Here is a 14,995-nt window from a genome sequence, read left to right on the forward strand (position 1 = left end):
ATGGGAACCTCATTTGCCTAGCTGATCTACTGTTTCTGAAATAGAAATAATCGCATTCATGTTTTTGTATAATGTTGTGTTATTCAAATAGGTGAGCACACTACCACATCCATGACCAGACACTTTTCAGATAAATCACAAATTAGTTTGTTAGTTTTAATGGTGTCTTTAAATATCTTATTGGTGTACTACACCATTAAAAAAATAAAACAGTCTTAGCCTTCATAATTCTATTCATAGTTATAGCAAGACCTGATTTACTGTAAGTATTCAAAATCCTCAAAGCTACTGACCTACAGTAGTGCACTTTATAAGATTTAGTAGTGCAGCACGAACTAGGGGAAACTATTTGGATTTTTAAAAATATATAAGAGGTTTAAATAATCTACCAAACAGGGAAATGCATATTTTTATTCAAAGGGTTTGGGGCCTGGAACAAACATCCCAACTATGATGTGGACGCCGATATCCTGATGTCCTAGAAGAAAGGGTTAGACTAGATACAGTACATGAATGAATTGGCTACTGAAAAACCAGGCAAGCCAGATGAACTATCAACGTTCTACTGTGCACCAACAAGTGCACCTAATGAACTTATGTGTGATTGGGAAGTTGCAATGCCTCACTGCACAAGCTGTATTGTTGGTCAGAGGGCTTAAAATAAATTGCCAACTTTTTGTGAAAGTACATAAGCTATAACTATAGTATTCTCATTCCAGAAAATGTTGCGTTTCTTTTTTCCATCTATACTGTGTGTATATATATGGACTAGGAACTTATCTAGTCTGTTTTTGGTTTCCATTCGGACCGCTTAGGGGAGCGAACGGTTAACGGACCGCGGTGAGCAACAAGTCCCGAAACGGTTAGCCAGCATCTTGATACTGTCTGCAGTAGATAGTAATTTTAATATAATTTGTCTTCCTGGAGATCGATTTAGATTATTCGAGAAATACAAACTACGATTATAACATTTATATTTATAGACATACTCCAAATATGGCGTCTCGCTCTCCATCGTCTTCCCCCGACTCTGCTACGGGTTCAGGTACCGACCCGGCTCGGCCAGACACAGGAGAGCCGCTCGGTGGTTCAGATTCGGATTCAGACTTGGGTCTCGGGGAGGAAGGTTGCGGTGCTGGTGACCTGGGGTATCGCCTGGAAGAGACGGAGCTCGAAGCCGAGTTTGAAGCGGCAGCTGAGCGGCTCCGTGGACTGGTGCAGACAGCGAGCAGAGAACAGCTGCTTTACCTGTACGCCAGGTATAAACAGGTAAAGCAACCCCAAACCTTTGGCAACTCTTTAATAAACTGAAGCAAAGACGTGTTTGGTGTGTTTTCGGGCTCAGGATCAATTAGTTTGAAACCTTAAAAATGTGCACTCAGCATGTGCATAATCAGCTGCTGTCATGTAGTTGGCGACCTTCGTGTTTATAAAATACTGAGTACGTTTGAATGTAGAAACCACTAGCAATATTTTCTAGTTTCCCAAGGGATCGTTTAAACTGACGAACGTTGAATAGAAGTGTACAAAACGACTTTTCTGAAGTCGCAATTTGTGCGCAACAACGGGTTGACTTGTTGTTGCTTTTCTTGAAGTCTGTGACTGGGGAAAGTTCCCACTTTACATCTTCAAGACAACAACTAGCAAGAAGCAATTTCCTAATGACATCTTTGAAGTCGTCAAAGATTTGAGGACGAAGATTTGATCGGCAGAAGACTTGGATGATACCTGTTTAAATTCGCAATTTTAATGTGAGGAATATGAAAGTGCTTTAAAATCGTTAATGAAAACAAACTCTCGCGTGACATAAGATATGGAAAATGTATAGTGCAGAAATAAATACTTTACACAGCTATTTTAAAAGATATTTGTGTGGACACCAATAATAGAGTTTTCACTGGCATGATAAAAACATGTGACACAGGGATAAGTACTATGATTGTAAGCTACTAAATGTGTAGGAATCAGATTGGAAAGCAGCTCTGGTCTGGAGAATTTGGAAGTAGCAGTAACAAGATGTGAATCCAGTCTGTAAATGCAAATTCATATTTGAACGTTAGTCCTTATTTGAGCCAAATACGCCTATCTGAGACATGCTGACCTATTTAAATTGAATAAAATGAGCAACGATAAAGGCAATTACATCACACACTGTTTGTGTTTCCAAGGACACATTCTCATTTTGAGCATTATCTCAAAATGTTCTCTTTCCGTGCTGCTGATGGCAGCAAGCTCTTGTGACGTACAGGAGAATAGAAGTTCAGGACTTGCTCTGCTTCATGAGATCGACATCGCTTAATACATTCTTTAACCAGTTTTGTCTTGAATAATAATTGTTATATTTGTTCACTTCAGTGCTTATTTTTTCTTTCTCTTAATTCCTGAAATTTGTAGAAAGTGCTTAAAATAAGATTTTTTAAAAAAGTTTTCACCTTCTTACTGCTATTTTTAAATTCAGTCCTGTATTTCCTGCAGAATGACCTCAAACATTGTTTTCATAATCTTGATACAGTACAATGTTTGCAGCTTGGACTAAAATTTGTTAAGCACTTTATGATGATGCTTTCTAGCAATAGAAACTGTAAATTAATTGTATGTGATAAAACTTTATTTCAGATTTCAAATTCTATCTGGTTTGACTTTTTAGGTCAAAGTTGGAACATGTAACACAGCAAAACCAGGGTTCTTCGACTTTGAAGGACAAAGGAAATGGTAAGTTAGAATGAATTACAGGTAAACTGGTTTAATTGGAAACTGTCTTCTTAGATAATTGTTTGTATAACTACATTGTGATTATAAGCATAATCCATCTACAGTACCTCCTTGTAGTAGTACTACATTGCATCTGTGACATTATTTCTCCTGGTATTCTCCAAACATTTTGTATTACTGACAAACCTACTGGCCACATATACTGAGTTACATACATTATTTATATGCAAAATTTAGAAATAAGCAGTTGGCATAAATGAACAGGGTAATAAAATATATATCTCTATATATATCATATCAAGCACATTTAAAAAATAAATTGAATCATATTTCACACAGGGAGCATATTGCCACTGTGAATTTAAAATAGGAATACAGTTAAATTCCAGTGGATTTGTTGTTTGAAACAGCCATTGTTATCCTGTGTTCACATGATGACTAGCTAATCATATTCTTAAAGTTTGCTTCTTCTCATTGATATTGGTACCTTTTCAGTTGTTGAATATGTATTCCTTTAAGTAAGCGATAGCTCAATTATTGTGCACAAACTCATTTTAAGTTACACGAGGCAAGAGACAAATCTGTGTGAGTCCACAAACCCACACTAAATATAGGTTTCAGTGTTGTCCAGAAAAAAAGAAAGGTAAATGTGCGAACTTTTATAGTGTTTGTAAGAAACCCAACAGACCAGGGACTGTAAGTAGGATTTCAGTTGTTAAAGGCTAAATAACATCCTAGGCAAGTAAGATCTGTCAGTCAACTTATGGGATAGACTATGACTAGATTACATACCCGAGAAGCTGAGTTCTAGCATTCACAGTCTCCTTGCCGATCTGTATAAAAAATAGAAAACAAAACATTTGCCCTACTGAAAAGCGGTTAAGAGTGTGGTTTCTACCAGCTGGGCTCTGTAAGGCTGCTGATGGGTTACACATTGTGCTGTGATGTTGCAGGCAGGCCTGGAAGCAGCTTGGGGACATGAGCAAAGAACAGGCCATGCAGGAGTATATAACGTGTGTGCATTCGCTGGACCCAGAAGGAAGCCAGAAGGTAGGGACTTCTGACTCAATATCACTTAAACCTGCTATTTGTTTGGTGTCAGCTTTTGGGCGCCAGGATGATGTCATGCATTGAGAGGGCAAACTGTCTCTGGGACAAGCTGTCAGATTTGTTCTAGAGATAAACCTGTTCCTAGGATTCCTACAGTACAAGAGACAGTTTCACCTGATTCATCAGTAAACTACTAGCTACTAGCAACCTAATGAATACGGTCACTTGAGCAGCTCACTTGTGTCTGTAACCTCTCTTGCGTTTTTCAGTTCTTGGTAGTTTGTATACTGAAGTAATTCTGGCAGTAATTTGTAACATTAACCTCTCTCAACACAGCAACAATGATAGTGACCGTCATCTTACCTAAACAAAACATGAATATTAATGATCAGAATCTTAGGCCCACTTTAAAAATCACAAATATGCTCCTTAAAAAAAATCACAGAATCAGATAGCAGCATGTTTTACTTACTCAAAGAGCAAAAGGTCTGTTTTCTACCAAATGTTACCAAAAACATCCCTGCCCACTTGCAGCTGACAGGACTTGGCTGTTTCCCCATATATACTGTATGCCATATATATCCAGTGAGTATAATATGAAGAGGGGTGGATCAGGGATTTAGTGTTCACTGTTGTCCCTTTTATGCTATATTTAAGAAAATAAAATAATTTTTCAGTATGCATTGTCTTACCTTTATGACTACTGAGAATAAGTACTCTGGAACACAATCAAAAGAAAATTAAAATCTATATAAAGGGCCAGCATGGGTGTGGAGTGGATAGCGCTTCTGCCATGTAGCACTGGGGCCCTGAGTTCAATTCCAGACCTGGGGTGCTGTCTGCATGGAGTTTGTATGCTCTCCCCATGTTTGCGTGGGTTTTCCCCCACAGTCCAAAGACACGCTGGTAGTTAATTGGCTTCTGGGACAATTGGCCTTGGTGTGAGGTTGTGTGTGTCTATCTGTGTGTGTCCTGTGATAGACTGGTGTCCCCTCCAGCGTGTATACCACCTTGCGCTCACTGCATGCCAGGATAAGCTGCAGCTCCCCTGCAACCCTGTATTGGAAAAAGCAGTTAGAAAATGGTGGGATTTATAGTTTAAAGTGTGAAGTGTATGTAGATAGAACAGTTATATTTCAGAATAAACAAGTATTCCATGTCTATGTGGAACAATTATTTGTTTATATTTTGGGTATCAATTTTGAAGTGACTAAAGGATTTACAAAACAGTAGTGCCTGGACTTTAATGAAGAGGATATGGCATTAAGGAATTCAAATTGTTTGAACTCAGCATTAGCTCTTGTGTAGATTTAACAGCCCAGTTCATAGAGGCCACGCAGAGTGGCCTCGATGTGTCAGCGTCTCTTATGATCATTGGTGCTATTAGTCGCAGTTCATGCTTGGCAAATTTGACAACTTGCCCAGAGTGGTGAGTGCAGTATTGCGAGATTTTCTCTCTTCACAATTCTCATGACTATGCATTGAAGGACAATAATAATAGTATAATGTTAATTTTTGAGTGTTTTTAAATAACCCTCAAAGCTCCTTATAGTAGTACACATAATACACAAAAAACTAATGGCATATATCAATGTTATAGCATTAATTTTTCAGCTGTTGAGCTAATATCAGTCTTGTCACGGTTTACTTTCAGAAATGTTCTGTTGTATCTATATCTTAATTTCAGACAGACTCCTGTAAAGTACAGAAACCAGAATAGTAGTAATCCAATTTGATTTTCAAATTAATCTGTCAGCAGGATAGCAGTGAAACCCAAGCCCATAATGGTAAAAACTTTGCCCAAGAGCCAGTGTACAAATATTAAATAGTTAAGTTTCCAGTACAAATCTCTATGTAATACCTCGGGTTAGTGCAATAACATCACTTTTAACTAGGATTTATGAATTTGTTTCTAGTTGTGCTATTGATAAATAGAGCTAAACCAAGGAAGGGATGTGCCAGATATCCCAAGATAAGTTTCCATGTGATCCAGTGTGGGACTGTGATTGACACCAGCAGCATTTTAGTTGAATAAAAAGCACATTAAGTGATCCAGAAGTCACTGGAAAATCATTAACTGACTTAACAATGGTAGTTTCTGTAGTGTGTATCTAGACTCCAACTGAAGAGGTTCAAAGAGCTCATTAGATACCAGATGCAATTAGAATTGAGTTGCAGTACAGTACAGTACATCAGTATGTCAGTGAACATATGATGTTATTTCGGTCAGTTTCTTTCATATGAAGCACACATAGAAAATTCAGTTCAATAATAATTAATGCAGTGTTCTATAAATAGAAAATAAATTCCAGTACTGAATAGTACATCGTTTTGTCAATGAACATGTTATAGAGGTTTTCTGTCATTTTTTTTCATACGATGCATACAAGAAGTTAAGCTCTATAATTTATAACGTAATGTGATATCAATAAAAAAAATTGAATAAAATAACCAAGAAATATTTTGTATCATTGTAGCTTAATGTAGGCAGCGTTTTAGTTGGGGGTGACAAGAGACAACACATCATCATCATCAGTTTCGTCAGCAGCTGAGGCAGCGCACGACTCGTGCGTTGTGGAAGGCTATGAAGTTGTCGGTTGTTGCGTTGTGCGTTCAGTCATATAGTACCAGAGCTCTGTTTCGTTATTATTGTTGACTTTAAAGGGGCAGATCCTTTCACATGTTCTTTGATACGGGCAGCAACCTTTACAGTTGCATTCACTGTTGACACTGAGAGACCGAGTTCTCGTGCTCTTGCCGCTAAGTTTTGTCCACCTTCATGTTTCTTTATCATTTTCATTTTCATCTCTAAATCTATTTTCCTGCGTTTTGCGCATGGGTTGTGCACTCTTAGCATCTGCTCGCCTCTTTCCAATCATGATTACAATATCACTGAAGTCACAAACACAAGAAAATGTTTCAGAAACAGTGAAAATTGTTTTAGCAACCGAGCAGTAGCCAGTACGAAGTAAGACTGAAGGCTGAGGGAGAGAGAGGGAACGAAGATCACCGCGAGGTGGCAGCTGTGGCAATGTAGATGAGGAACGCAAAATGTTCATAACGCGGAATTAACTATTGACCTAAATCACGTAAGTCGCATATTACCTAACCCGAGGTGTGTATTTCTAACATAGAAATGGATAACTGGAACAGATTAGACAAGGAAGAATGAGTTTTTAATGACATTTAAATTCTCAGATTCTGTCATTACTCATGTTGTAGACATTGTGTCACTGTATGTGAAGCTAGTTGTCTGTGACAGTTGGTGATAAGACAGATTAACAAATTGCTACAACTGACTGAACTGGACGTTCACAGATAGTGATGGCTAAAGCCTTAGTCAATAATACTTCTTACAGCTAAAAGAACAGAAGTGCTGAGCACTGATCTGCACTATTCGTGGTCAGCACTGGAATAATTTGGATAAACGTCTAAATTCAATATTTCTTCTCTGACATTAAGATGCTTAAAGAATGACAGCAGCATTGCTGGCTTGTTGCCTGAATTGGCCAGATCTCAGAAGCTTAACAAGGACTGGATCTGGTGAGTACAGGGAAGGGAGACCTCTAAAGTTGTTGCTTTAAGTGGTGTTGGTGAATCAGTAGGTGGCACTTTTCCTTTTGAATCAGAAGTTTTAAACCAGTGCCTCAGCATGTTGACAGACTACCATGCTGTCCTTTGAATGGAGCAACAGTTCAAGGTCCTGCTACTCGAGCTTTAAAGGTCTGTGGCATTCACCAGTGGAACCCCAGTGGAACTCCTCTTTGGGCTGGCCCATTCTTATTTGCCTAAATTACTCTTTTAATTAAATTAAATGAATTTGAATTTCTCTACCCACTGTGTAGTTGGACTGCTGGTGCATAATGGTTGCCTGGGTGTCACCTTTCTGTATGTAAACCATTTTGGGATCTCTTGGATGAAAAGCACTACACAAAGACATTATTTATCAAGTAATAATTGCAGTAATAGTAATTAATTTATGCAGTGCAAGAAAAGATTAAGTGACAGCCATATGGATATTAGAGCTGATATTGTTATGAAGTTCTCTGCATTATAACTTCTCCAGAATACCGAAATTTGAAGCTTAGGAGATACTCTTATCAAGGGTGACTTGATCCTTCTCCAGAAGGTAATTACTATACTGTATGTTTACTTGCTAGAGCTTTATTGCCATTGTCTCTTCAGTTTGACTTTTACATGTCCCATGGTAGCATCTTTTAATGCATATAATGTGAAACAAATGTAGTGGCGACTTTTAACTTCTGTGCTCTTAACATTTGTCTGTTCTGCCTCTTGCATCTTTAACATACATTTGACAAACATTGCTTTAGTTTTAAAGAGAAGCACGCTGCCAACACCAAGGTTGAATTTGATGCTCAATGTAACTCAAGGTGATACTCAACAAGACATTTTCAAGAAAAGTCAGGAAAAGTCTCAGACCTCATAAACTCAGTGAACAGGTACTGAGGTTATGTGCTGAGCAGTTCTGTCATGTATTTCATTATGTTTTCAATATGTGTATGGATCAGCAGAAATTACCCAGAATTGGGGAAACAGGCAACAGTCATGCCACTTGAAAAGCACAATTGCCCCAAGACACTAAATGATTTCAGAGCAGTGGTATTGTCCTCTTTAGTTATAAAATGATCTGAGAAAATTGTTAAAAGGCATGTTCCCCACCACTTAGAGCACCTGCTGGTCAAAGATGCTACCCTAACATTACTGAATCTCTTATTAATTAATTCACATCTGAAAGGTCCCAAGACACATGCCAGAGATTGATTTAAACAGTAGATTTCGGATCAGGCTTTAGCACCATTTAACCATGCTTGTTAGTGAAGCGATTACTCTCAAGTTTTATTCTGGACTTTAATTTTGTAGTCTGGATCTTAGACTTTTTGACCAACAGATCACAAAGAGTGAGGGTAAGTGGTCTTATATCAGGGCAGCTTTGTTCTTCCATGGGGTCTCCTCAGGGCTGTGTGCTGTCCCCTATCCTGAACATTCTGTAAACAGACAGCTGTAGGAGCCCTTTAGTGGACAGGCTCATCATTAGGTTTGCTGATGACTTGTCATTTTCCGTCTCCTTCAAGACACAGACATTGATCATTGGCCTGTCGTGGGTTATTTTGTTGATTGGTGTAACAGCTCCTTCATTCAGCAAAGTGTGTAAGAAACCAAAGACATGATCATTGATTAGAGAAAGCAACCACCAGCTGCAAAACCAACAGTTATTGAAGAGCAAGAAATTGAAATTGTCAACAGTTACAAATATCTTGGCACTGTTGTTGATTACAAATAGCCTTTGAGGAAAAAACAGATTCCATATGTAAAAAGAGACAACAGTGGTAGTTCTTCCTAAGACAAATCTGCTCTTTTAATGCGTGTACAACAATGACTTTATTCTTTAGCACTTTCTTTGAATCCGTCTTAACATTCATTCATATGGGTATAATAAAACCAGACTGAGCAGGATTGTGAAGCTAGCTAGCAAAATTATTGGTGTACAACAACTACAGCTTTCAGACAACTACATCAAGCAAATAGTGCTAAAGGCCAATATAATCATTGATTGTCATGACCACCCCTTGAACAGTGAATTTGACTTCCTTCCATCTGGATGTTGATTTAGATGGCCAAGATTCTAGACCAATAGAACTGTCATCTTTTATTCACAGTTATCTACCTGCTCAATTTAGACAATTTTGTTTATAATGCAGTCCGTAAGTATTTGGACAGTGACACAATTTTTCTTGTTTTGGCTCTGTACTCCAGCACTGAAAATGGCTACATTACAGGCCTGGCAGAGATTCACCAGGAAAGATACCCAACGTCTGGTGATGTTTATGGGTCGTAGACTTCAGGCAGTCATCAACTGCAAAGGATTTGCAAACATGCCAAGTTTTATTTAAGATTACGTTAATGTGTCTAATTACTTTTTGTCCCATGAAATGGGGGGACTATGTGTAAAAAGGGCTGTGATTCCTATATGGTTCACCCAATATACAGTAGATGTAAATACCCTCGATTAAAGCTGACATTCTGCACTTCAACCTCATTGTCATTGCTTTATTTCAAATCCAATGTGCTGGAGTACAGAGCCAAAACAAGAAAAATTGTGTCACTGTCCAAATACTTACGGACTGCATTATAAACAAAATTGTCTAAATTGAGCAGGTAGATAACTGTGAATAAAAGATGACAGTTCTATTGGTCTAGAATCTTGGCCATCTAAATCAACATCCAGATGGAAGGAAGTCATCACATTCTGCACTTTAACCTCATTGTCATTGCTTTATTTCAAATCCAATGTGCTGGAGTACAGAGCCAAAAAGTGTGTCACTGTCCAAATACTTATGAACTACACTGTATATTGGTTTTCTTTCTCACCATACATCAGTTAAATATATAGTGTTTAAATGTCTTGGGTAATGTGTTATGTCTATAAATGTATTATGTGTTATGTCTTTACCAGCCTGCAAAGCAAATTTTCCATCCGTGATTAAGTAAGAGACAGAAATCAAGTTGGTTTCCAAAATGAACAAGGACATTACTGGGACAAGTAATAGGTTTATTTCATGCTGAAAAGAGAAGAAAGAAAACAACATTTCGTTTGTGGAGCCTTCTTTAGGTGTGAGAAAGAAAACAACATTTCGGCCGTGGAGCCTTCTTCAGGTGTGACTTCAGGTGTGAGCAGGTAGCACCTGAAGAAGGCTCCACGGCCGAAATGTTGTTTTCTTTCTTCTCTTTTCAGCATGGAATAAACCTATTACTTGTTTCTTTCCAGCCTACGCATGCTGACGCAGCTACCCACCTGAACTACTTCAAGTACATTACTGTATGCACAATATACCCAAAAATCTTTCTTTAGAAAATAAAATCATGTTTATTTAACTGTTTATGTATATAGTGCCTTTTTCCCTCCAGTGAATGAGAAAAGAAAAAGATGATCACTTTATGTGGAATGTCTCCTCCATGAATTTTTGTTTTTCAGTGAAATTAAATGTTCATTTTTGTACCTAAGAGCAAGGCTCCCTGAAACGGCATTAACTTCCATTTTAACAGTAACATTAGAAAATTACAGGACAGCTACTTTCATTAACTTTTTCTGAACAATACAATAATATATCATAATAGCCTAATGAAACATGCTTAATTGAACTAATTATTTCTAGTTTAATTCAATTTCAATATTTCATTCATTTTTAGTTCAATTTAGTTTATTTTAGTTGATTTAAAGAGATCTCTAAAAATGCCTGAGCTGTATCACACAACAGGAGTGAACCTGGCTGAGTGGGGAAGATCCAACCTTTCCAGCGCAGGTTTTGCCAGCAGGTGGCAGTAAGTCACAAGACATGAAAACAATGTTTAACTACAGCAAAACACATTAACAATAGTAATGACAGAAAGACTTAAAACTATTGCTTAGATTCTCTGAGACCCATGATGTGATTTGACTTCATTTGGCTGGTGTCTTAATTTCAAAGTAACAATTTTACATTTCAAAATGAAAACCTAATTGAATACAGATGCAGCCATTCAAAGTTCGCGGTACAAACCCCATACCGCACGCAACTATGCACAAGCCCCCGCGCCGTACCGCGGTACGTGATTGGCTGGCCAAAATGACCAAAAGGGGCACTCGTGTGCATTGGTCGGTAGTGAAAAGATTTAATAATTTAATCTCTTTACTGTGCACGTTTCAATCCGCTTAGTATTGAATATATATATGGAATTTTACAACTAAAGAGAAATTGTAGTAGCTGAGCATAAAACGAATAGGAGCATAACGCATCTGAATGTCATAAACGATATTAATTTAGTAACATAAACATATTATGTAAACTGTATATTGCTGGTATTGGTAGTTTAAAGAAAAAATACACACCAGTATTCCATTTCTCCCTAAACATTTTAAGCATCAAAGTCTTACATGTGGTTATTTTGGAAATGTTTTTACGTCCTCTTTCTGACCATATTGCTGTGTGTTTAAGTACTTTGTGAAAATGGATTGTTTTAACCTTTTCTGAGAATACGCTCGTTTCGGAGTAAACAAAAGCATACTTTTAGAATTTGATTAATAGGGAATATAATATGGAATTGCATAGCTAGCTAAAGAAATTAATAACAGTATAACTATATTCATGTACTGTTGCACAAACAGTAGTATAAGACTTTCTATTGATATGTGTATGGCTGTTTCAGTACTTGATACGTGTCTGTTTCTGGTGCGTGATGGCTGAAGTGACTGGCTTATAAGGCTGAGGGCGAGAGTTCAAATCCAGCTGTTGCCATGAGTTTTCTTTTAACAAATAAACATTTCCCTGAAAAACTAAAATATCAAATATTATGGGCACTATATTGAACATTTTTTATATTTCTAAATATCACAACATGTTCAAAGCGAAGTCATTTATTAACAACAACGAATAATTTCAAACTGCTACTGATATTATTACTGCCAATAAATATTATCGACACTAAATTGACTGTTGGTCTTTCTAAATATCGCAAAACATTCAAAGTTAAGTGATTACCATTTTCCATGAATACTTGCGCTCTTACTTTTCAGAATTTAATTATTATTTTGGAAATGTTTTTACTTGCTCCTTCTGACCATATTGTTTATATACTTTGTGAGAAAAGTGATATTTTAACTTTACTGATATTTTACTTTTAGAATTGGATTAATAGGGAATATAAGATGGATTCGCGCATCTAAATAAATTAATAATAATATAACTATATTCATGTACTGTTGCACAAACAGTAGTATAAGACTTTCTATTGGTATGTGTATGGCTGTTTCACTGTGACTTTCGTGTGTCGCTGTGTCATGTGATTGCATTGGTGGCGTGATGGCTTAAGTGACTGACTTATAACCCTGAGGTCGGAGGTACAAGCCCAGCTGTCGCCATGAGTTTTCTTTTAACAAATAAACATTTCTTTGCAAAACTAAAATAGCAAATATTATTATTATAACAAATATTATATCACACCACAGAAAGTGATGTGTCAAGCAGTGAAACAGCAATACAGATATCAATGGAAAGTCTTATACTACTGTTTGTGCAACAGTACATGAATATAATTATATCGTTATTAATTTATTTAGATACGCGATTCCATATTATATTCCGTATTAATCAAATTCTAAAAGTATGCTTTTGTTTACTCCGATAACGAGCGTATTCGCAGAAAGGTTAAAACGATCAATTTTCACAAAGTATATAAACCTACAATAATATGGTCAGAACATTTCTGAAATAACCACATGTAAGACTTTGATGCTTAAAATGTTTAGGGAGAAATGGAATACTGGTGTGTATTTGTTCTTTAAACTACCAAGACCAGCCATATACAGTATAGTTTACATACAGTGATCTGTTTATGTTCCTAAATTCATATCTTTTATGAGCATGTGAAAGGCATGGTGAATTGGAGATTCTCAAGACTTACTTTGTATGATTGGAAACGAATGCGTGATCGGATCAAGGAAATGCTGTGGTATTACTTTTTGTCAATGAAAAAATAAAGTATTTTCGTTTACAAAGACGATTACAAAGAATGTGGACCAGGGTAATACTTTGAGTTTGTCCAAAGTCATTCATTATAAATACTATTAGAAATATCTCGGTAAAGGCTTTGATGCATAAAATATTTCTGCATTATTAAAATATTTATTATAAAGGTGGTAGGTTGTGTACTCTTGTCCAACTGAGCAATCTTGATTTCATAAAATATACTAACTTTTTAATGTCTGATGATTAACATGGTGTAATACACAGTTTAAATTTAAAAGTCTAAAGAGCATACAACTTAAATTCTTAACTGAGTAAAGATTGTCCTTCAGCAGTGATCAGGATTCGAAACCAGGTGTTTTCCGGTGACAACTCAAATGCTGTACATGATAGGTTAAGCTTTATTAGCTCCACCTGCCGGTTTTACAAGGTGATTCCGGATACTATTAACATAATATAATTTGCATACGGTAAAGGGCGGTATGACGTGAAATGACGTGTTATGACGGTATTTGATGCGATATGCCTACCGCGTTGTACCGCAGCGTACCCCGCTCATTTTGAATGGCTGCATCTGTAGTTATATAAATCACCTTTTGTCATGTGCCATAGTCCATTAGGATTGTATTGGCTTTTGAGCACTTTTAGTTTTGTTTTACAAAAAGGAACAATAAAAACAAAAAAAAGTTCTGGAGCTCAGTTTTAAAAAAGCAAAAAGTTCTATTCTATGAGAACCAATGTAGACAAAAATATACAAATTAGTCACATTGTGCAATGAAGTTCAGATTGCACTTAGTGATATACTGTATACTGCACATCAAAAGAAAAATATGATAAATTGCATGTTGTAGAAAAAGTGTATAGAATTTGGATATTGAATAAATCTTTTGTATTATCGACTTCAGTGATCATGAGTAACCGTGAACACAGTTGAATCATGGTGACTGCTGCATAAGCATTAAGTTGCCTCTATCTGAAAAAAACATATATAAAAGAACCACTGTGTCTAGCTTATGAAATTTATTGACAAGCTGGGCATAATGCCGAAGTACAGAGGCACCTTTGTGTCAGCAGTATATTGGGAGATGGATTAAGTAAGTGCATTTTAAACTGTAAGTAAACAAAAGGTATCTAACCTGGCAAGATCTTACAGTGAAATGTAGTCCATACAGTGATAGGCTACCATCATGCAGACTATGAGTCACACATCTTGCCAAGAGTTGCTCATCACTATCAACTGTGCTGGTCTGGAGAGGAGTGTCTAGTCACTACAGAACTCCACTTGTAGGAACTGATGCCAGCTTGACTACATGGACATGATACAGCATTGATGAAGTCCTGGCATCACACTTGCTTCCCCTCCAGTGACCTCAATCTGATGCGATCTGTTGTCCTGCTGGAATGTCATGTCCTCGTGCTGCTCAGGGAGCGTCTGTTTTCTCTGGTGCTGGGAATTGGACTGTTATTCTGTGGATGCCTTTCTCCCCAGACCCATGGAGCCCCATGCAACATCTGTGGGATGACTTTAGCATCCAGGGCAACAGAGATCAATGAACGGGCACATGCTTTTCCAGGGTATTATGTGAGGAATGGGACAAAATCCCACAACACACTACCAGGAGCTGGAGCAAAGCATTGTCTTCAGCTCATTTTGCTTTCAACAGCACCAACACTCCTGTATCCCGAGGCTTAACAGTAGACACCCTGTTGAT

At 37.2% G+C, this 14,995-nt stretch overlaps 1 protein-coding gene across 3 annotated transcripts in view; it reads left to right on the forward strand.

The window, feature by feature from the left end:
* The first annotated feature begins 800 nt into the window (after positions 1-800).
* LOC102688387 (acyl-CoA-binding domain-containing protein 6) overlaps positions 801-14,995 on the forward strand; it is a 69,620-nt gene continuing 55,425 nt past the window's right edge. Inside the window, exons 1-4 of one of the 3 annotated variants that reach the window (XM_069194298.1) lie at positions 801-862; positions 984-1,269; positions 2,648-2,712; positions 3,666-3,762. In XM_069194298.1, coding sequence (XP_069050399.1) covers positions 997-1,269; positions 2,648-2,712; positions 3,666-3,762 — 435 coding nt within the window. In that variant the 5' untranslated portion in view covers positions 801-862; positions 984-996. Of the gene's footprint in view, positions 1,270-2,647; positions 2,713-3,665; positions 3,763-14,995 lie in introns of all 3 variants that reach the window. The other 2 variants (XM_069194299.1, XM_069194297.1) reach the window with 2 other exon arrangements.

This window comes from Lepisosteus oculatus, chromosome 9, assembly GCF_040954835.1.
Source record: "Lepisosteus oculatus isolate fLepOcu1 chromosome 9, fLepOcu1.hap2, whole genome shotgun sequence".
In the NCBI taxonomy this organism is placed as follows: Eukaryota; Metazoa; Chordata; class Actinopteri; order Semionotiformes; family Lepisosteidae; genus Lepisosteus; species Lepisosteus oculatus.